Genomic DNA, 23,145 nt, shown 5'->3' with positions numbered 1-23,145 from the left:
ATTTGGAAACTTTACGAGGGAAATGGGGACCAATTTATTAAGCGTAGTAAATAGAAAAAATACTTATTTTTAGAATTAGTCTCATATAATATTTTATCACCTTCAAATTGTACCATTTTGTCCAATTTTTTCTGAAGACTTTATGTATCAAGGTGGTCTTTCTTCTGCCAACAGTAAAGACAGAGTTTGGTGGATGTGGTGAATTCATAGGTGCCATGAGGGTTTCCAAAAGCCAGTTTTCTGTCTACTGCAGTTTTTCGGCAAGGATACTGTCAATGTTTTCACTTTTATTGGCAAGCCACCTTTTCATGTGTTAACATGCTTTGGTGTCTTTTTTATAATAACTGCCATATAATTGCATAGAATTCCTTTTTTTCAGTTATCTCTGGTTTCTACCATCCTTTTTAAGGACATTACCCTTCCTTAAGTCAGGGAATACCTAAGGAAACCATTCCTACTTGATTTGCATTGTTAAAGGCTAGAAGAAATTTTACAAACCACTATAAAAAAAAAAAGAAGTGATATATCTTGTAACCTATTTTATTCAGTAAGAGGCCTGAGTTGGTTTATTTTATAATCACCCTCTATATCAGAAAAAAATTCTCCACTCAGTCTGAAATAACCACTTATCTACTCAATTTCTATTCAATCAATAGCTACCCATCCTTCAAGGCCAACTCGAATGCCTCCTCCATGAAGCCCTCCTTACTCTTAATTCCTGAAGCATAATGCTAATATCACTCAGAGAGCATTTTTCTTACCCACCCTGCTCAGTGGATTTTTTAGTATTTGTATTAAAGCAGGGTGATATAGTGAAATGAGTCCTAGTGTAGGTATCAGGATATCAGAATTTTAGTTTTAGCTTTGTCACAAACCACCTGAGTTACTATCAATTTTCATAATTTCTGTGGAGTCTACAGAAAATTCCAAAAGACTGATTAGGAAATTGAGGCCGAGAGAAGTCATGTAGCATCGAAAGTCACTAAGCTAAAAGTATAAACTCACACTCTGATTCTGAAAGCCATGCTTTTTCTATAGCCCCATGCTACCCTCAAATACAGGAAGAATTTTGATGAGCATTATTTAATAATATTCCAGGGAATGGAACTAAAATCAGTAAGTAGAATCTACTTAATGTGATAATATGAGCTTTGATTTTCCAAAAGGAAGATATAATATGCAGCATTTCTCTAAGATATTTGACCATGGGGCTGTTCTTTCTTGGATCATCTTCTGAGATACCCTTTTAGAAATGCTGGGTTAAGGCATTGTTTCCAAATGACAGCCCTCAAAATGTAACTGTGCTAACTGGTTACAGAAATACAAAACACATTATTAGTCATTAATAAAACCTCTGCATGAACCAGTTTCCTCAACTAAGTTTTTGAGGTCATAACACTCATCAACTCTGAAGGTTGATAACTGTGTGAGCCTGGGCCCCAAATAATAAGGGCCACCATGGCTGTGGTGCCCTCAGTAGAAAGATGTGTAATGATTTGTAAAATCAGGGCAGTGTCACAGGACAGTTCAGAAAAAGCGTGTGATGACTTGAAGGACCACACAAGACGATGAGTTCCTAACACAAAGGACAGTTTCTTGGGGTTTCAACAGTCCTAGGTAGTCACCTAACCCAATCACAAATTATATTTTAATTTCCCTTTATATTAGCTCTCTTTTTCTGTATAACAAATGTATCATAAATTTAACAGCTTAAAACAACTCCCATATATGGTCTCACATTTTTTATAGATCAAAAGTCTAGGCTTGGCAGTCTCTCCAGGCTGAGATCAAGGTGGTGGCTGGGGATGTGTTCTCAGCAGGAAGGAGCTCAGAGTCTTTTTCTAAGCTTATGTAGGTTGTTGACAAAATTCTGTTTCTTACAGCTATAGGACTGAAGTCCCCATTTCCTTGCTGGCTCTTAGACAGCTGTCACTCTCAGCTCCTAAGGGGCACCCTCAAGTCCTAGCTTATTTCCCATCTTCCCTCCCATAGGCAGTTTACAGCATGGCTGCTTATTTTCTTCCCGGACAGCAGGAGAGATGCCTCCAGATCAGAGCTGCCTCTTCTCTCTTTTTAGGGCAACCCGATTAGGTCAGATCCACCCAGGAAAACCTTCTCTTGATCAATTCATAGTCGATTGTTTAGGAACCTTAATTACATCTGTAGAACCCCTTTTGTCTTGTAACAGAGCATAATCATAGGAGTAAATCAATCAAATACTTTTCAGGCCTTGAAATTTGGTTAGCCCACATAAACTTACCAGCCACCCCTCCAGTCTAACCTATTTCTGTGTGATTTCATGATGGATATGATGACCTAATTGCTATGAAGTACTGAGATAACAGATGCTCACTGGACAACACGAAATCAGCAGCATAGTGGGCAGACAGCAGGCAGGAGCCTTCCAGCCTACACCACCGCACAGACTACTCTAGATCTCATCACTGACTCATGGCTGGCTCATATTTTATAAAAGCAATTTAATTCTGAAACAAGACCAAAATATTTACAATAGAATCACAGACAACTGTAGGATGGGGGGAAACGTAAACTTGAAGATGATCAACATACAGTCAGTTCCCCTTTGTAGCTTTTCTGACAAGTGGCTTCCCAGGCAGCCTCTTCGATCAGCCCATTCCTCTTCGGTCAGCTCTATCAGAGGGTCATTCCTTACATTGAACTGAAATCTGTCATTTGGTAGCTTCTTCCTACTGATCCTACATCTATTTCCGAAGGAAAAAAACAGTAAATCTGCTCTCACCTGGTATCTCTTTAGTTGTAGGAAGCTGATGATTATGACTCCTCTGAGTGGAAGAGACTGTTATAAATCTCCAGTACACGATTTACTAGGCTACTGAGAAGTCATTTACTATTTTGGAAGAGAGGGGAACTTGTCAATATATTTTATAGAGTCCATCACAATAGGCAAGCATTTTGTGCATGTGTGTTTGCATAGATTTTCTTAAGAAATAAGAGTTGATCAGTACTGCTTCCACTTGGATCTGATCATGCTTTCCTTATTTTGTTTTAGAGTGAAAGAGAAACCATCACTTTCTTTGCACAAGAGGACAGTACTTTTCCTGCACAGACTGGCCCTAAAGCCTTCAAAATCCCCTACTCCATCAGACAGCGGATCTGTGCTACATTTGATACCCCCAATGCCAAAGGCAAGGACTGGCAGATGTTAGCACAGAAAAACAGCATCAACAGGTAATTGGGGCAACTTCTGAAAGAGAATTTTCCTCAATGAGCTGTGAAAAATGAAGTGAGTTGGGTGTATCCTTATTATTTCCAGGCTCTAATACCTGATTCCTTTGGCCATATTTTAAGTGAGGTTCAGCTAAGTAACTGGGACAAAGGCAAGAATATGACACTGTGAGTGGCATTTCCTGCCAACATACTTTGCCTTTGGGGACATTATGGAAAAGTCCTACCTTGGTCCTGGTCCTATCTCCAGGTTTGCTAGCTGGGCCACCAAATGTGTGTGTGTGTGGGGGGGGGAGGTAAACTATATCATCTTGGTGCTTGCGAGGGATCCCAGCACAGTCTTGAGCCACAGATACAGAAATAAAGAAGTTTCTCAAACCTCCTCCTTACCATCCAGTAACCATAAGCATGATTGCACTCTTAATGAGGACATGCTCAGTCTCCAGAAGTGGGTGTCTCAATATAAAAAAAGAGGTTTGAGGATGATGATTCTCGAGTCCGAAGGCAGAGGGCATTGAACAAGCAAAAGTTTGCATAGGTGCCGTGGATGAGTCTGCTGCTTAAGCTGGCACTGCTCATTGCTGTGCTAACATTATGGTTGAGTTGAGAGTAGAATAGAGAGATTCATAATGGTCTTTATTCCGTTAGATGAGAAGCAGCAGGAGGGATGCTATCCAGAGCAGCAGTGCGAGGGAGGCAGGTTTTAGCTCCACTTGATGGATAACGAGTACAGGGAGAAGGCACTGACCAATAATATCTCCTCTCTCCCTAACTCACTTGGCATGCCTCAGAATGAATAGAAAAGAGAACAGTTTTGCCAGACCATCTTATTTTCCTTTTCTTGGGACTTTTGTTTTTTTCTTTTGAGGCAAAGCCTTATTTTCTTACTGTTTGGCTTGCTCAGTCATTTCCGTTCTATATTTCGTTCTTTATTTTCACAGCTGTCCTACCTGATTCTTTCTTCTCTGCAATGGAGGGTAGAGGTCTGCCAAGAAAAAAATATAATGCTCTTCCCTATTTCAAAGGGGATCCAGAATCCAAGAGCGAATGGTCCAACTAGAAAGCAGTCAGGCTCAGAGTGGAAAAGTGAGAGAGGAGACGTTGCTGCAAGAAAAAAATGGAATTTACAGAGACAGGCAGGCCCAAAAAGAATAGACATACTCTTGAAAAGACATATATTAAAAATGAAAGAATACAAAACTGAATGAGTGTACAGGAAAAAAATAATTTGAATATTTCCCAGCAACTTTGAAAAAGAATGTCTTGCTTATAATATATAAACAGCATGACTATGAGAAGTTCACTTTCTGATCAGTATCAGGACGAGAATGAAAAAGTAACTCAGAGAACAGAATCTAGTTTAAAAAGAACACTGGGCAGGGACTCAAAAGATCTGCAGGGCACTCCTGGTTCTACAACCAGTACTAGTCTGCCTAAACAATCACCGATCATCCCTATTTCTTTTCTACAAATGTAATTCATAGAATTTGAACTACGTGAACTTTCTAGTCCATTCTGGCTATAGCATTTTATGATGTTTTAATTCACCATTTATAAGAAAATAACTGCCACAAACTCTCTATGCACCCATGGATGTTGTCAGTAAATTGCTGAACGAACGTACACATCTTCCTGCCTTGTTTTATTTTATCCTCCATTTACAGTATATGGAAGAGAACTACAATGAGTGCCTCCAAAGTCATCAGTTTCTGACCTTACAAAGTAGGGAAGATGCATTTCAAACTGAGAGACTATAGCTAACATCCTTTTGTCTCTGAGCTCTAATGAGCAGTAATGGCTACACAGGAGCACACTGCCCCCGCCAGTGTCCAGGTCATAAAACTTGGTGTGCCTGTTTGCTTGCTTTTGTTTTTCCCTAAGATCCCTTCTCCAGCCAAGCCTAAATTTCCTTGACATAACGACCTACTTTATGGAAAGTTTCTAACATGGTGCCCAGAACGTGTCAAGTTGCAATAAATGTGAGTTACTCCCTTTGAAAAGTTCACAATTAATAGCATATTAGAATAGCACAAATACATGCAATCTGTTTCTATCTTTAGATCTAATGTAGTTAAGATATTCAATTGTAGTGAATGGCATTTCCCACTCTCCTCTTTATTCTCTAGCTTAAGTCTTTAAAAGTGGTCTAATTATGGAGTAAGAATGATTTAAACTAGGGGTCAGCAAACCAGATAGTAAATTATTTAGGCCATATGGGAGCTGTTGCAACTACTCAGCAACTATTCAGCTCTGCTTCTGTAGTGTGAATCAGCCAGAGAAAAATGCATAAACAAATAGGCATAGCTGTGTTCCAATAAGCTTTATTTACTAAAACAGGCAATGACCCATATCTGGCCTGTAATAGTTTGCTACCCCTCATTTAAATGAGTCTGCCCTCACTTAGTCAAACTTCCACAGGATTTTATTGCTTCAGTCAGAGTAACACCTGGAGCGAAGGCTTCTCCCTTCTGCTCTGCATCTAAGCTTCTTGGGAAAAGGGGCACAGGACAGTGTGGTTCCAGCAGAGATGGCCCCCAAGGCATTCAGAGAAGTAGAACAAGAGAAAGACTACTGAAAACCACCTTGCACCATGTTAGCTCATTCTCGTTTTCCAGAAATTGTTGGGTTCCTTTCATGTTTTCATTATTGGACCAGAAATATATCTTCTTCTACATGGGAAGAAACATGTGACATAGATGAAGGGGGTTTTCAGACGTAATTTATCACAACTTCCTTTTGTGTAATCCCAAATCATTGGTCATGCCCTCTTATGGTTACAAATAACATAGTATAGAAATAATTTTCAATGTGTGTTAAAACACAAAAATCTGATACTGTCGATAGGCCAATAGTATTGGGTAAGAAAGCTGTTCTGTACTTGAGATTTCATCAACCCTGGGATCACATGAGAAGGATGAGCCCAAATCACATAGACAGTCCTTCTATTCAGGGAATTTATCTACTTTGATTTCGTGACAACACTTCTACCTAACTCTTCCCTTCCTTTTAAAAAGCTATAAAGCAACAGCCTTCAAATCATGAAGGGGGAGTTTGCAAAGGAAGAGGAGGGAAACATTGGCTTTTATTTTCTTGCCAGAGAAAATATTCTCTTACCCTCCTTTTGGTAAATGCAAATGTCATCAACGATAACCTGCTTTTTTGCCAAACAAGTTTCTACTTAGGTCTGAATAGGAGAGAAAAGACATGGAATATAAAGTGAAAGGCTCAGCAATCCATGAGAATGTAAGAAATGTCAGTGGTGTGTGCTGTAAGGTGGCAACACAGGTGGCCTTGCAACTTGCCTGGCATGTGGATTATGCTAAATAAACTCCACAGCCTAGCAAAGTATGTCATAGATAAGTTGAATCATAGATTCTGTGAGCAAACTTTGACCATTACTCAGAGCCCATACTTGCTTCATTTCAAAGCTGAAATTGCACGTTTATTCTATAAATTCAGGTGCAATAACTCTTCACTTCAGTGTTCTTGGCCACATGTGACTGATAGGTGGGTAGGGCTCAGAAATAAAGAATTGATTACACAGGAGTAGGTGGTGGGGAGCATTGCTGAGGACTAAACAAATAATATTGGAAACTAACTACTTCAGCTAGAAGTATTCTCCCATCTCTACACTTCCATAGCTCTTTGTATTTTTTAGATACTTTTTAAATTTTTTAAAAATTACAGTTAAACATATCTACTTAGGGGAAATTCAATAAATGTTTTTAAGTGAATGACATGACCTTTTTCACTGGATAGCATACTTGACCTTAAAAACTTGCCTCCTAATAAATAGAACTGATATGAATAAACATCAAAGGATTTTGAAAGTTGGCCTCAAAAGAAAACAAGTTACATGGCTGACATTGTGGAGACTTCCTGTCTTTTCTCTCAGGTCATAGATAGTACCGAATACCATTAGGTCATTCTTTTTTTAGGCCTCATGATTTTCATATTCCCGAAACCCTTGTGAAAACAGCCAGCTTGACCAAGTTACTATGGGAACAGATGCTGGATGAAGTGCATGAGATATGAGAGGCTGGATAGAGGGGGAGCAGCTGAAATGAAATGGAAGAAAGGATTCCAAAATAGGAAATAACAGACAAATTGCATCTTATTAATATTTTTTATAATAGTATACTTATTTGAAAATTTTAAGCACTTCCAGAGAAACATATTTCTTACTGGTCAACTGGTCAAAATAGGTCAAATGTATTTTAGATGTTAGTATTCACGGGTAATGAAGAAACCATGAACAAATGAAATTCTTCAAAACTCATGGCAGATAAGCAGGACTATAATAACTTGTTTTTCCATCAAACCTTTTAAGAGGATCTCTAATGAGAAACAGAATTGTCTCACATTAAAGCCATATCCTTTCATTCCCTCTGTCCACACTCTTAATTGGATGCACAGGAACAGTGAAATGGCCAGGGGGCAGTGGGAGAGGACAGACGAAGGTCACAAGGCAGCTTATTAATCTAGCTCTGAATAATTTTTGAGAATTCACTAGAAGTAGAATAGTCCCAGCGCCAACTTTCTTTTGGGTAAAGGAAGAAGGGAGGAGAAAGAGAGAAGACGATGAGGAAATGGATGGAGAATGCCTGCTTCAACTAAGGATGGTCGCTCAGTCCTTAGAAAATATCCTTAAGACTGGATATTTTCATTCCTGTGTTTTGGCATTTACTATGATTACACCAAACTAAGCTTTCCTGGTTCTCCAAGCTAGAGGCTAAAAAATACGTTCTTAACCTTTAAATGTAAAAATGGATGTGAGGCTCCCATTTCCAAAAAACAGCCTTCATGACTCTTTCAAGGAGAATGAATACATAGGGGGATAGCTAGCATTACATAGGTCATTGGAGGCAAGATATGACAAAGCTCAAATCCGATTTTCTGGTTCTGACTTATGCAGGGTCTGAAATCGAAAGAGCCTTTACAGTGAGGCCAGAGAGACCCAGCACAGCAAAGTGGTGGGTATTTGGGCTTCATTCCACTAAACTCAATGACTCATGAAACTACCCACTAATACAAAGTGAAAACAGACAGCCCTGGGACAAATTCAGCTATGAAGAAGCTGTATATGGTTTGTAAGTGTCAGGTGTCCAACCTAAAAGCAATATAGAAAAGTAGCTTTTATGTTCCTCCAGGAGAACCAACGTCTTGCTCCCACTGTAAACCCCAGGGGGTGATGACACAGGGCATTGTGTTCCTTCTAAGCAAGGGGAGAATTTGTGCTGGTCTTTGATGGAATAAGTTTTCCTCCTTTAAGCTAATATAGTTTTCAGAAAAGATGGACATGCTATGTCCCCTTTATAGTCTAAATGATCCCCTTTCACAAGTGCTATCTCAAGCAGTACTAGAAAAGCTGACGATGTCAGGATGTCTGAATATGATGTTTTCGTAATTTGAGAAAATGAAATTATAGCAATGATTATACCTAATTTATTGGAGCACACTTTAAGTGATTAACTATTTCCCTTCAATTATTTTTGAGGTTTTATTCAAACACATATTGAGTATTTTGCAAAGGGAGAAGTCTAAATATTTCACCCTTCTCTCATTCAGGATTAGCACAGTGGTCTTTCCTCTTGGAACAAATGGTGGTCATTCTGTATCACCCTGAAAATGCTTGAAAATGTCTCAAGGTTATTGAAGTAGAAAATTAATTTAAATGAAGCCTATTTTTCCATGATATACCCCAATTCAAAGAAAAGTAGAGATTTGATTTGATAGTTTCCGATGCCTTTCATTTCCAAATATGAAAATTTGATAGGCTTATCCTGTCAGCAATGAAACTGGAGAATTGAAAACAGGGTCTGCAATTGGCTTTATTTTCATTTGGTAACTCATAGGTGGTCCTGCAAGCTCCAGGGTTTTCGATACATTTCCAAAGAAGAAAGAATCTTTGCTGTTTCCTTTCAAGGACAAGATAATGGAATTGGCAAAAGGAAGAACTATGAGGGGAATTTTATTACCAAATTAATTGGCCTAAAAGAATTAAGTCACCACTCTTAGGGCAAGACAAAGTGGTACTCAGCGTGTTTTCAGTTGCCTGTATTCTTTCCTTTTAGGTTCTCCATACCAGCTTTCTTTCATTTGAAGGCACAAGAGAGCAATAGACATTATGGTGCACATTTTGTGCATATTCTTAAATAATGGAACACTGACTTGCTTTATCCTGATTGCTCCTTTGCTGTTTGTTGAGTACCCAGTGAGATTGAAGTTTGTAGATGAAAGCTTGATGAATGGGCCAAATGTGTATGGTGTGTCCAATTACTACCTTTCAGAATAAATGTTTTGTTTTTGTTTTTGTCTTCTATTTGCATATGAAGAACCATATGGAGAGTTGGTTTTGGTCCCATTAGAGGCTTTCATTAAATGAGACAATTAGGATGATAGCTGGGACATTAATATTTTTTTTTCATTATGACTATGTCTCAATTTCCTACTTGGTACTATGCAGTAGGATTATGCACTATTCTTAAAATGATATTTCCTAATTTATTATCAGCAGCTAAACTTAATTTTCAATTTTTGTACCACTCAGAAAGAAGATTTTTAAATATGCTTTTTAATGTCTAAAAAAAAAAAAGTAGACTTAGATGTAAATTGCAACGGTTTGTAGAATATAAACAAACTTACAGGCTTCATGTTACAGGTATAAGTACTCCCTTCTACTTGAAATTGTCATGTGAGAGCCTAACTTCTGAATGAAATTATGGTACTTGGTATGAGGTATCATCAATGCTAAGGATATTACGCTGCAGCGCAAATGAGGTCCCCTGCTATATTTTAGTGGGGAATTCATTCTCACAATTAGTCACAAGATGAGCATACAGCTTGCAAATAGGTATGTTGGCCCCAGGCAATATAGTTCTGAATAACTAAAATAAAAGCTTTGTTATGTGGGATCCAGAATGGAAAGGAAACACTTATAGGCCAGAACAGTCTGATAGAACTAAGAACACTAAGTTAGGCAAAAATCCAGCTAGAAGTGCAATGTGCCTTTGGTAGCTCTTCAGTGCATTTCTCAGATCTGTGCCTTCTTCCATTACTATTTTCTAATCTCTATTAACTGAGGACTTGGATGTTACTATTCCCTAAGACTCTTGCATTTGAATACTGCTTTCAAGTACTAAAGAAAGGGTGGTATCTACAAATTCTCATTGACTAGACACCTAGACATGTTTCTTTTCATAAAATTAGCCCTGTGTTACAATAGTCTATAAAGACTTTATATGACAGAATGTTATCATGGTCCATCAATTTTCCCCTCCTGTTTGTCCCCAAAGAAGGAAACAGACGGCACAGTAGCTGTTTCTAAAAACCCTCAAATCTAACCGAATTTCCATTATTAGTTTAACACGGTCATTAGTTTGAAGATGTATTTTGAAAACTGAAGGGTCTCTATAAAAATTCAGTTTGTGATCCATGTACAACATTATAAGTTGGCCTGTGTCTAGGTAGTGAAATCATTAAGATAAAAATTCATGTTCCTAGTTCTTCCCTGGTTTCCACATAAAGCATGGGATTTTATCTGGGGATCAGGAATGAGATAGAGAAATCTCAGACAGATACAATTAATTGAGGTAATAAAACAAACCCTCAGGAACTCAGGTGAATAGAAAGCATGTAGGCTCAACTAATGAAATTAAACTTAATAAACCATTACTACTCAATGAACTTGCATGGATAAATCTATTCCACTATCTTAGCATGTGTTTTTTACAGTTTATCTGTACTCTTTCAGTGAAGGTTCCAAAGGAAGAGTTAAAGTCATTGAGTCTATAGGGCTTACGACAAATAAATTGAACTGAAGACTTACAATGATTCTAAGTAAATTCCTAAAATGTACGGAGTAGATAATCTTACCTGCATTGCATACAGCATCTTTGTGACACCACAAAAAAATATATTATTTTTAGAAATTTCCTCAATCAGAATTTGAAAAGGCTATGACAAAAAGTTTCCCCAAAGTTCAGTGCATAAAAAAGTAACAATTCGAAGCATCTGAGAGCAGACATTCACTTCTTTAAACATGTTTCAAAGAGAAAGGGGGGGAAAAAAAGTTTTATTTAAAGGCTTTCACCTGAATTTCAGGACTACTGTGTTTGCTAAATGTTCTCATTTATATATACAAATCTCAAAGATATTCAGGACATTGCTTAAAACTATTGCTATGAATTCTACTTTCTAGTATTAGCAATACTCCCTGAATTGTGTGTGCACCTACTTGCTTGTGTCCAAAGGCACCAGCATAATTATGAAGAGAAATGGGTCCCGTAGATTAGGATCAGAATAATTTCAAAAGCGTGGTTTGAAGATAACCAAATGAATATATGGTGTACCAATTTTCAAAAAATCGTAATGCATCTGTACCCATGCAAGCAGTAAAGTAATTTAACTGTATTTGAGGAATAGCCTATTTCGTTAGGATTTAGGGTCTTTTATATATTAATTATTCTGGTATAAATAGGTGAATATAGTTAGTTTAATAGGATGTCTGTTTATCACAAAGCTTATTGAATCATTTTTAATAAGGCTGATATGTTCCTATATGTATCTACTAAAATTAAGTGGAATTTGAGATTTGTGTGTGTTATGCTGAGCAAGCGTCCTTAAACAAATTCAGGTAATAAATCTGAAACATGCTTTGGGGAACACATTTCACTGTTCCAATATGTTCAGAGACCTGTGCCAAATGAGAATTATATTTCTGCCATTTTTGATCACTTAGTTTCCTTTAACCCTTGGTGCCTAGTCTACACATCAGGGCTTTTCAGAACTAAATGGCTGGCAGGAGTCATTCTCCACTCTGCTCCTCTTCCTCTAGGCAGATGTATTTATAACACCGTGGATTTATGATGTTTTAAAATACTGTCTTGGGAAAAAGATTCATTACAACCCACAAAACATATTGGGTGTGCCTCTCCTAGAGTATTATTATTATGTTTTTATGGCCAGGTCTTCCTCTCATCTCTTGAAATGTCAAAGATCCCGAACAGCTCTCAGAGGGTTTGAAGCAGAACATGTAGCTCTGGGATGTAGCAATGTTGACCCTCTAGGTTCTTATTTTCAAATGTAGTACAAAACAAAAAGTGTAGCTTAATCTCTCAAATTGCTACTACTTCTGGAAATCTAGGTTGGGTTTTAAGACAGTGTTGGATGGGGACCAGCACTATGGCCTTCAGGCCAAATCTGGCCCACAACCTGCTGCTGTGAAGTCCAGGGTCTAAAATGGGTTTTGCATTTTTAAATGATCACGAAAGAAAAACCCAAAGAAAGTAATATTGTGTGACATGTGAAAACTGTATGACATTCACATTTCAGTGTCTCTAAATAAAGTTTTATTGGAACACAGACATGCTCATTCACTTATGTACTCTCGATGGCTGATTTCACACTACCATGGCAGAATTTACTTGTGCTGTAGATACCATATGTGTCTCCTAAAGTAAAACATATTTATTATCTGGCCCTTTACAGAAATAGCTTATTAACTGCTGCTATAGAATAAAGTGGAACATTGGGGTGACACTTTAGGATTCTCGTCACATTCATAGGACACTAACGAGTTCATCGTTGTTCAACCGCAGGTACAAAATATAAGCTCTCAGTAACATGATGAGAAATCTGTGCTGCTTTTATTCTCATGTTTTCTGGCATTATTTTTTTTCTTTTTGAAACAGAGAGCATAAATTATCATTTACATGCCAGGAACAAATGTATGTTCATGGTCATTATTCTCATAAATTTCATGGAAAGAGATTGTCACACACACCCCGAGCCCACTCAGACCTACTCTCTGTTTGCCTCTTTCTCAGCTGTTTCTCTAGTTTGTATTCTGCCTGAGCACCAGTTGGGGTGTACCAATTTCTCTACCTGATACAACAACTTTCTCTACAAACAGCTCCACATGACCAGGAAGAAGTGGCAATATTCAAAACAAGTTTTTAAATAAGAGAAAGTAGGATCACTTCAACTACCCAAAAGAAGTTTCCTTGGCCATTTTTATTACTGTAGAAATGACTAACGATATTTGATTCTAGGGCTGATGTGGTAGGGGTGGAGAAAGTAGGAAAGAGAAGATGAAAGACAAAGATACTAGAGAGAACATTTTTAAGCTGGCCTTCTCCCTTTCTTGGTTAAAGATTCAGATGTAGTGGAAAATATGTCTAGTAACCTGATATTTATGCTATTTGGTAACCAACTAGCTTTAAACAGTCCCTTAAGACCTTTGAATAAAATTTACTCAAAATTACTCTGTGTGTGTGTGTGTGTGTGTGTGTGTGTGTGTGTGTTGCTTGTAAATGGTAAAGTGCCTTTAAAAGCTTGTCTTCTCTTCCAAGTGTTCTTTGCTATGAGTCTACTTTGTGATTATACGCCGAATGTGATGATGGAAAGTAATACCATCTTCAAAATAGGTAATTCTTGGTTGACTCTGGAAACTCTTTTCAACTCATCAGAATTTTGCCAGAGGTGACATTTCTATCCTTGCTGTAAAAGCTACCCATGTAAAACTGTGACCTTTAATCCTTAGTGTTGCCTTTGTCTTCATCATACAAAAGTTATTACCTAAAAGGCGACCATTTATTTTCACTGACGATCCCATATAGTCTGAAAAAACAGCTCATGGCAATCAATTACTCAGTTGATGGATATTGAATAAACACCTGTCATAGTATTATGATAAGTGCTGTTACAGAATCAGAAAATTATTAGCTATGCTCCTTCTCCTTGTCTGTAATCCAACTTAGGAAGACCAAGTTCACTCACATGAAATATATAAGCATTTTACTCACACGAAAATTTAAGCACAAGCATTGAAAGAATTCAGAGAAGAAATCATATCGAGCAAACAGGAGATGAGAATTGAACCAGGCATTGCAGGAGTATAGGATCTTGATAAACAAACTGTAAAGAGAGAAAGTGGGCACTCCTAGTGAACAGAATAGATTGAATGAAAGCACAAAGCAAAGTGTCACCTGAGTCAGCACTAATGGCTGAAAGGACAAAAGAATACTAAGTAAAAATATATACATATTGCCTCAGGTAGGTTGAGGCTAGACCAAGAAGTCATTGAAAACAAGTTGAGCAGATATCTGATAATTGAAGAAAGAATGCAGGGCATATTAGAGAGTTTGGAGGCATAACGAGCTGTAAGATTTTTGCTGTGATTCAGGCCATAAAATGATAGAGCATAAATTAAATGTAAGTAGTATGAATGGAGAAATGTGAAGCTGATGAATATGTCAAAAAGAAATAAACAACATAAAGGGAAGACTCAAAAATAAATGCCCTAGTGTGACAGATTGAAAAGATAGTTGTTAATTACTGAGATATTTGTTATAGTTAGAATGGGGGCCATTTGGATCCTGAAGATTATAAAAATTTCTGATGTGTTAAGTCTGAGGATGTGGAGAGACATTTAATTGGATCAAGTCCAAGGTCATATACAGATCTGTAACTAGCTCACATTAACCTCTAAGACTGGAGGTGCAGATTTACACATTGTCCACTTAGATTTGATAACTAATCCGTTTAATACATGAGCCCACTGAGCAGGGCAAAAAGAAGAAATCAAAAATGTAACCTTGACAGCCCTTATGCTTACCAAGGGAGAGATAAAAAGGGGTCAGCTATCTTGAAAAAATAGGGATGGGTTACATCATCACAAAAGCTAATGAAAGAGCTTTTCAAAGGATGTAGTCAAAGGAGAAACACACAGACACACTCAAGGAAGATGAGGATTCAAAAAAAATTGGAGTGTAAGAAGGTCATTAGTAACATTCCAGAGTACAATTTCAGTTGAGTGTTGGTGTATAAGCTAGAGTGTCCCAGACCTGCCTCAAAGGAGCCTTGCACTCCTATTATAATAATATCCATAATTAATTTTTAATTCTCATATAATTGATTTTTATTTGTTCCTTTATTTCTATTTTCATTTTTGTTTTAATATTATTTTTGTTTATTTAACTGTCTGTCTAGGAATTTATCTTATTTTGCTACACAAAGTAGCCCATCTGCTGTCATTTTGAACCTGTGGGAAGCTCGTCATCAACACGATGGTGACCTTGACTCCCTGGCCTGTGCCCTTGAAGAGATTGGGAGGACACACACGAAACTCTCGAACATTACAGAATCTCAGCTCGATGAAGCCGACTTTAACTACAGCAGGCAAAATGGACTCTAGTCCACTTCCTCTCAAGAGACAGAGTGATGGCCAGCTTTGGGACATTTGCTTTAAGTGGAAGAAACAGGCAGCTTTCTGCCCCATGGCATTTTGGAAATTCAGCCTTCATTCACAATCAGTGAGAATCCCTGGTTGAAAAACTGAATTTTATATAGGTAAAATATGTTAATAGGGAAAAGTACAAGCTCTCTTAAATAGAAGGCTGTCTCCTCTGAATCCATACTGGGGTTAACACTTGATGAACTTCTCAGATTTGGGGTGGCAAGGATAAAAGTGAGGGCATATCTAAATAGAAGTAACTGTGGGAAAAGATGAGCTACAATAAAGCTGGGAAAGCAGAAAATGAAAAGTGCATGTTTGAAAACAGGTTTTTAATGATGTGCCCAAAAGGGCAAGCTGATTCTGGTACCAGATTGTCACGAGTTTTCTACCAACTGGAATCTGTGATGTCGGCAATCATTGTAAGACTGGCTTTCGGAAGTGAAACAGGGTTGTCAACCCATTTGTATGACTTCAACAACATCAAGGAGGTCATTTAGAATTTAGAATCTGAGTACATCACACCAGCACCAACCAATTCCTTATCTATCCTAGGCACTTAATGGAAACAAGATCAAGAGATATAGACCACAAACTAGCTATTGCAGTGTACCCCACCTTCATTTTCTCCTAGGACAAATCTACCCCATTCTTTCTTCACCTTCCTTACCCATTATGGTAGAGGAGAAGTTTCAAGCAACATAATTAGACTTTTCAATATGGAAATGTATTTCTTCCAACTCAACAAAGCAGGCCATCTTTATTTTCAGCTAAGCTGCTCAAATTGCAGAGTACTGTTCGCACACAGCTTATTACATGGATTTTGAGACGAGAGAGGTCAAATTAGGTCCAAGGAAATATATGAACTGCAGAAGCCTCAGGCCTCATATAAGCTGTACTTCTAGGATGCAAGCATTGATCCACTTCCCCAACATTGTCATTATAAGAGAAGGTTTTATTGTACTTTTCAATCTAGATTCATGAAATTTCCTAGTCTTTTGGTACTATGTTATCACCAAATCTCTCCAGAGAGCTATAGGTCATCCTCCTGTTGCCTCTTGGGAAATTAGCAAATAGTCTTTGCTCTAAATAATATCTGAGTAAATAGACCTCCACCACAATGTCCTAGAAACCATATGTGTTGTTCAGGGAGCCATCAAGTTCTGACAACTCAACCTTACCAAGTATGCTTTCTCTATAGCACCATAAGCATACTGCTTTATATTTTAAATAAGAGGCATTAATATTGTAGAGAATTGAAATCCAGACAATTCATGTCCCCCATCTTAACCCTTCGTCTTTTATCCTATTTAATCATTTTGACAAGATGTCCTGGTAAACTAAAGATGAAAAGACCTGCTCCTGCTCATCTTCTGGTGGATGCTTTAATCAACTGTCCACAATTAGGACAACCAAAGTCAAGGACCTAGATTAATCACAAGGCTGATCAGCTACTTAGAGGTTGGCCACACTGGGATAAAATAAAACTAGTCAGGAAATGGGGGAGATGGGGAGTACTTGGCATTGGGGATATGATCAGTTTTTTTAAACAACGTTTTTGTAGGTCCCATGTTTAAAAAAATGTTGTGAATTAAGCAAAAAAAAGACCTAAAGGTAGGATGAATGTATGATACATGGGTAAGGCATTTTAGAACCCTTGAATGGGCTGGTTATTTTCTCTAACTAAAGTGTGGTATATATGGTCCCCTGTATGCAACAGAAGGCTTTGCTACATGACATTCAAAAGCATCTTGCTTTTCTCAGGAACCAAAGGCATGTTATATAGAACAAACAACTCCTCTTAGAACTGTCAAGCATATTTTCAGAATACCGTATCTAGATCATGAAAACATCCTTTTGCTAGTGTGCTCAACTTGTTTATTCCTTCTAGGGAACAATAGAAAGAAAGCATGAAAGTGTAAATCATTTCACATCCCTGATATGATTCTTGAAAGAGAAAGAAGTGGAAGTAGATGGTCAATCACCCAAAATAAACTTGAGATTAACTGGCACAGCTGGGATGAAGAAATAATCTGCATTAATTGTTAAATAATAACTAGTAGAAAACACATTATAGAGATTTTGTTAGTAAAATTCTCCTGCAGGATTTTTGTTTTAAACCTTCCTACCCTTTTTTCCTCTTCCCTTCTAATTGGCCTTATAATTGTTTCATCTATTCTGTGACTCCACACAGATCCTTTTTAGATTTTTGCTATATTTTTTATATTTTAAAACAGATGAAAAATTTTAATGTTTTCCCTAGAATCTATCTAGACTGTTTTTAAGATAAGAGGTTATTATCGATCCCTGAATGTCTGGAATTTCCTCCATGGATTTTTTTTTTTTTTTTTTGGTTTGGGTTTTATAAATACATTTGATCATCACATTCAGTGACAAAGGAAGCAAATTAACATGATTCACCTTTGATTTCAGCCCAAGGCTCAAGTCCATCTTTCAGTCCCTTTTGTTCCTCTTTACAGTTCTCTATTATTTAATTCTGCTAGGATCCTTCATAGTATTTCTACAAAAATATATGAAATTATGTGGCCATTGCATGTTAGAATTGTGCAGTATTTTACAATAGATTTCCAAAAAGAACCCATGTTTGTGAGATTTACAGACCTGTGGGTTGGTGGGGGTGTGTGTGTGTATGGTGCAAGGGGAACATGAAATTGCAGATCAGACAGACTTATATGACACTTAAACCTGTGGTTACTCACTGTGACCTAAACCCTTGTTCTATTTTAATATTTGCCTGCACAATACAAATGCCCCTCTTGAAAGAGATATACTTGTCAGTCCAAGTACTTATTTTAGAAGTCTTATTGTCCTAAAGCAAAATGAACCAAGAAATTAAAAATGGCCTTACTACTTGGTAGGTTACTTAAATTTTTACAAAACATCCCACTTAATGCCAAGTCTTTAAGTCCTCAAAGCCATTTAAGTCTAATTGTCATGACTTAAAATCATGCCACCAAAATGGCGCACTTCACAGCTTCATCAGACTGCAGCATCATAAAGATAATCTACAGTTTTTATAACATTGCTTGTACAATCTTACCACTTAATATTAAAATCCTTTAAGCCAAAAGGAAGCTCACTCGATGGATTTAAATGCAAACTTCATTTACCGGTACAGAAAGTCTCATAAAACTCAAATATTCTCCCACAAAAATTTTATTGGCCTTTTTGTAAGAGATGAATAGGAATTGACACAGTTCTCTTTAAAGAGAACTTTTCTCTTTTTTTATTTTTATTTTTATCTCCAACTGCAAGAATTATGCTTTGCCATATTCCCTATAGTTTTCTTTCAGTTAATTTTGGAAAGGGATATTAAGTCCAATGAATAAATATTATTTTTGGATTAAAAGTTATGGATTTATTACAACTATGTCAACATCAGGATTGATACGCTAAGACGAAATATTAAAATGGTATAAATGATTTTAGAGAGTATTCTCCACTTGCCAAACTTCTGGCAAATTTACCTGTGAATTTCAAAATGTTAGAAATTCTTTTGATGTGCTTTTGTCTTTCCTTTTCACCATTTTTCTCTTGAATTTCTTAGTCCCTCTGTAAATGTGTTGAGTAACGTAGCTACCAAATGTGTTGAAGGTGAAGTTCTCTCAGAGGTCTTTGTTCCAGATATGTGAAGGTCACAGGAACCCGGACGGAGCTGAGAAATGTGCTTCTCTGGCCCACTCTGTGGCCCATTTTCATTAATTTTCCTCATGAAACATTGCAAAGTTCTGAATCCCTAGTAACTCCCATTGACTGGACCAGAGGTGACATCCACAACAAGTGGGAGAGCAAAATGTTGTCCTACAGATAGTGACAAAATTTTATTAGCCTTTTGATGTTAGTTGCCATAATGCTGTATTTGAAAATTGATGCTTTAGCCAAAAGCTGAATGACCACCGTTTCCGCAGTTTCCACTGTTTTGTCTGCATAGAATTTTCCTGAACTACAAACGAAAATGTATTTTGTCAAATGTCACAAAGTGAAAAATGTTACTAATCTTAGATGTGTTGCATATTTTGTGTTTTTACTTTCCAAACTCTTTCAAAAGCTGCAGTTATAAAGCTGTTTGGCTGTATTGACAGCATGTGGTGTTTTTTGCAAAAGCAATTCTAGGAGAGCCAGTGTCTACCACGGACTTCTCACATCCCTACTCCAGGGTCGTCCACAAAAATCAAAATGGCAATTTGTATGTTGTATTTTCTTCAAAAGATAAAAGGGGATGGAAATCAGACCTGGCTGTTAGTCACTAGTGTGTAGTACTGTGATCTGAAGTAGGAAATTTAACTCACATAGAATAATTGTGGTTTTTGAAGCAGCTACTTTGCTTTTTCCTTTTGCTATGAAGATCATGGATTTGGAATGTCCTCATGAGGTGGGCCTAAGACAGTAACATTAAACTTCATGTCTTAGAACCCACCCTCCATCTGAACCCAAAGATTTAAAAAGGCAGTAAGCTTCATGTTTAGGCCTAAGCTTAAAAATGTGCTCCCCGACCCCTAATATTGAGTTTGGCAAGGGGTACATCTTTTTTTCCAAAATGTTATAGCCTTAAATTATAAAATATATCACTAAAGTTGATAATGTAATTCTTTGCATGAATGGAAACGTATGTTTAATATTTTTACAAAAGGCATGGTTACAATGAAAATGTCCTTTTGCCTCAAATTTTGCTAAACCCAAAAAAGTATTTCACTATTTCAAGCATTATTTACATACAAATTCCAAAACTGGACAAATTGTACAATTCCCTTAAAATTTGAAATGGTAGATTTAACAGTGGTTCTGTTGAATCATGTAAAAGAAAGATGATATTTGAGGGAGTTTGTAAGCAGAATATCATGTTTTGACCCCATTACTGAAACACACACATTATAATCAGAAATAGATCTAATAATTCTAATATCCCTCCATTAGTGAACTCTGGTAATGCTAAAGGGAGATCACCCCTTACCAGGAGGCTTTGATCGAAGAGTCATCAGAGGGTAACTAAAAAATTTCCATCAGAAACATTCTCTAAGGCTTGTCCTAGATTATGTCGGTTGCTCCCATTCAAAACCTCTCTCTGAGAAAGTGGGAAAAAACTCAGTCTTTAAAATTTTTCTGGTCAGAAAACAATGTTTTCCTTTTCTAAATTGAAATGAAGAAGGACTAAAATTTCCCATTCTTCATTATTGTTTCTAATTGGTACATGCAATCCCGTACGTGTCAACCTAGTAACATTGCAAATATAGGCAATTAGAGGGAAGCTGGCATATTCTACTGACCCAAACTCAAAAAAATATGAGTAATTGTTCACTTCTATTTCTGTATGGAAGAATTTCAAAACATTTCATTTTGTTCTGTTTATTTGGGGACGGTGCATGAGTGAGGGAGAGGGGGTGGTTCTTTCAAGTGATTCATAGCTCAAATTCATACCACCCTCAACTTTAGTTTGATGTATTCAAAGCCGACAACAAACAACAACACAAAAACTGAACACTTAATTTGACATGAGGCTGAAGGAGTGAGCAAGCCAGAGGAGAGAGTTTGAATAAAGCATGGCCTTGGCTTCATACCACACTTTTTGTGCCTTGTATTATCAATGTAAATTCTGAATGTTGTACAGTAAATACTTGGATGGACTTCTTAGAAAAGGCTGCACTGGCTTCTTTTTCAGCACATGTACATATCTATAAATATATATACATATATATTTGGTAATGCCAAACAGCTGTGTTATATTGTATTGAACAAAATGGACGGTTTGGATGTTTTATGTAGAGTTTGCAAAAAAACTGGATGGTTACAGACTTTTCAAGATAAATGTACAGACGTAAATTACTGCATATCAGTTATTTATGAATAAAGAGTCTTTTATTGACATTTTAGGATACTTCCTGAGTGGCACTCTGAAATCCCAATGAGGAACCCCTCTACACATCTGCCATATCCTAGCAGGAGCTGGAATGTCCTTCACATCAAAGACAATTTCTAAATACCTGTTAACATATGGGACCTAATTTTTCCTTCTGGTCTTAAGGAGAAACTATGGCTACAGAAGCAAAGCTAAGAATATCGTCTAACATCCCAACACACACATACACACACATAACTTTCCTGGGATATAGTTTTATATACTCGGAGATAATCTTAGCCATACCACAACTGAGAAAACCATTCACCTAATTCTTCAAAATGCTTGGGTTATTTTTACAGACTGTATAGAAAATGTTCTGCCTTTCCATGGGGAAATGTTAAGAAAATAAGTACAATGTTTCACATTTCAAGTACATTATGACAGGCTGAATCTGTTTTAAATGGTTTTAAATGCTGAAAGCTCCCAAGAATTTAATCGTAACTACCTAGAGCTGGCCAGAGCCAGTTTAAACAGTATGATGTTCTCAAAGACAGTTTCTGATCTATTTAAACTAGTTGGTTATAAATTAAAAGATTAAAAATTGTTTTAAACCAATATTTTCCAAAATGTTTTTTTAAACAAAATACCATTCCCATAGAGAGATAACATGTGTTTTTCGTTTGGTTGGTTGGTTGGTTGCTTTTTGTTTTTCAAATTAAGTTTGGAAAGCTATGGAAATGAATAGATTTCTGGAACCGTTTATGTGTATGATACATCTAATATATCTGATGGGTCTCTAAGAGGGGAGTATATACAACATTCCCTATACTTTTTGACCATGTAATTTTCTTTTTGGATCATCTTACAGAACTAGTAAGAGTGGGTGTGAATATTGACAAAGTGGCAGTGAATGGTTCCAACTGTTCTTTTTGACCACTTTAAGTTAGGCAGAACTTTAAAGCTGATTAAAATATATTTTAAAGTTACTAGTAGAATGAGAATTGGTTCTAATTAAGTAAACTAGGTAAATCAGTATGATTCTGCAGAACCAAATGGAAAATTCAGAATTATTGGCATAGTTAACAGCAAATAAATTCACTATGAGTTGGTCAAAACAGATTTTAACTAGAAGAAGCTGTGACTGATATAAAGATCCAGCTATAACTAGTTCATCCTGATGAAAACATAACAGATCAACATGACTCTGTAATAAACTGTTCAAAATAATTTTTAAAATATTTTGTTAAAATATTTTTATCTCATTAAAAACTGATTTTGAATAGGTTAAGCTACTGTGGGCTAATTTATGTTTGTTCTTTGTAGCCAGTATTTGTTAGAATTTGATCAAACTAATTCTGATAGGGGTTTCTCATGTATTTAAAAAAATATTTAGCATTTACTACGTGATAAGAGTCTGAATTCAAATTCTGACTCATACAGCATTTGACATCAGGCAAAATACTTAATATTTCTATTTCATCTATTCTATAAGGATGATAAAAAATGTTTAGATTATTCCCAAAGTCTAAAGATTAAATGGGGAAAAAAAGAATGTAAAGCCGTATCACGCTACATGATACTTAAGCAACCAAGTGCATCTCTAAAATAAGCTCATGCCTTATTTTCGAGAGGCTCTATGCATAGTAGCTAACAAAATGTGTTGGGTCAACACACACTGAGATAGGAATCCTGAGTCTGCTATCCTCTGGATACATGATTTTGGCCAAAAAATTATTTTTAAGAGGAGATAATTATATCAAATTCACTGGGCACAAAATAAATGTTCAAGAAGTAGTATACAGTTGTGTGCAGCTTAACAACGGAGATAGTTCTGAGAAATGTGTCA

At 36.8% G+C, this 23,145-nt stretch overlaps 1 protein-coding gene across 11 annotated transcripts in view; it reads left to right on the top strand.

The window, feature by feature from the left end:
- Positions 1 to 21,325, top strand: part of UNC5D (unc-5 netrin receptor D) — a 505,816-nt gene extending 484,491 nt beyond the window's left edge. For all 11 annotated transcript variants that reach the window (XM_074329674.1, XM_074329672.1, XM_074329673.1 and 8 more), the window contains 2 exons: positions 3,032 to 3,210; positions 15,199 to 21,325. In XM_074329674.1, coding sequence (XP_074185775.1) covers positions 3,032 to 3,210; positions 15,199 to 15,403 — 384 coding nt within the window. In that variant the 3' untranslated portion in view covers positions 15,404 to 21,325. The remainder of the gene's footprint in view (positions 1 to 3,031; positions 3,211 to 15,198) is intronic.
- The last annotated feature ends 1,820 nt before the right edge of the window (positions 21,326 to 23,145 follow it).

The sequence above is a fragment of the Rhinolophus sinicus genome, linkage group LG04 (genome assembly GCF_036562045.2).
Source record: "Rhinolophus sinicus isolate RSC01 linkage group LG04, ASM3656204v1, whole genome shotgun sequence".
Classification (NCBI taxonomy): Eukaryota; Metazoa; Chordata; class Mammalia; order Chiroptera; family Rhinolophidae; genus Rhinolophus; species Rhinolophus sinicus.
Note: the sequence above shows the minus strand (reverse complement) of the source record. Positions and strands in the feature narration are given on the sequence as shown.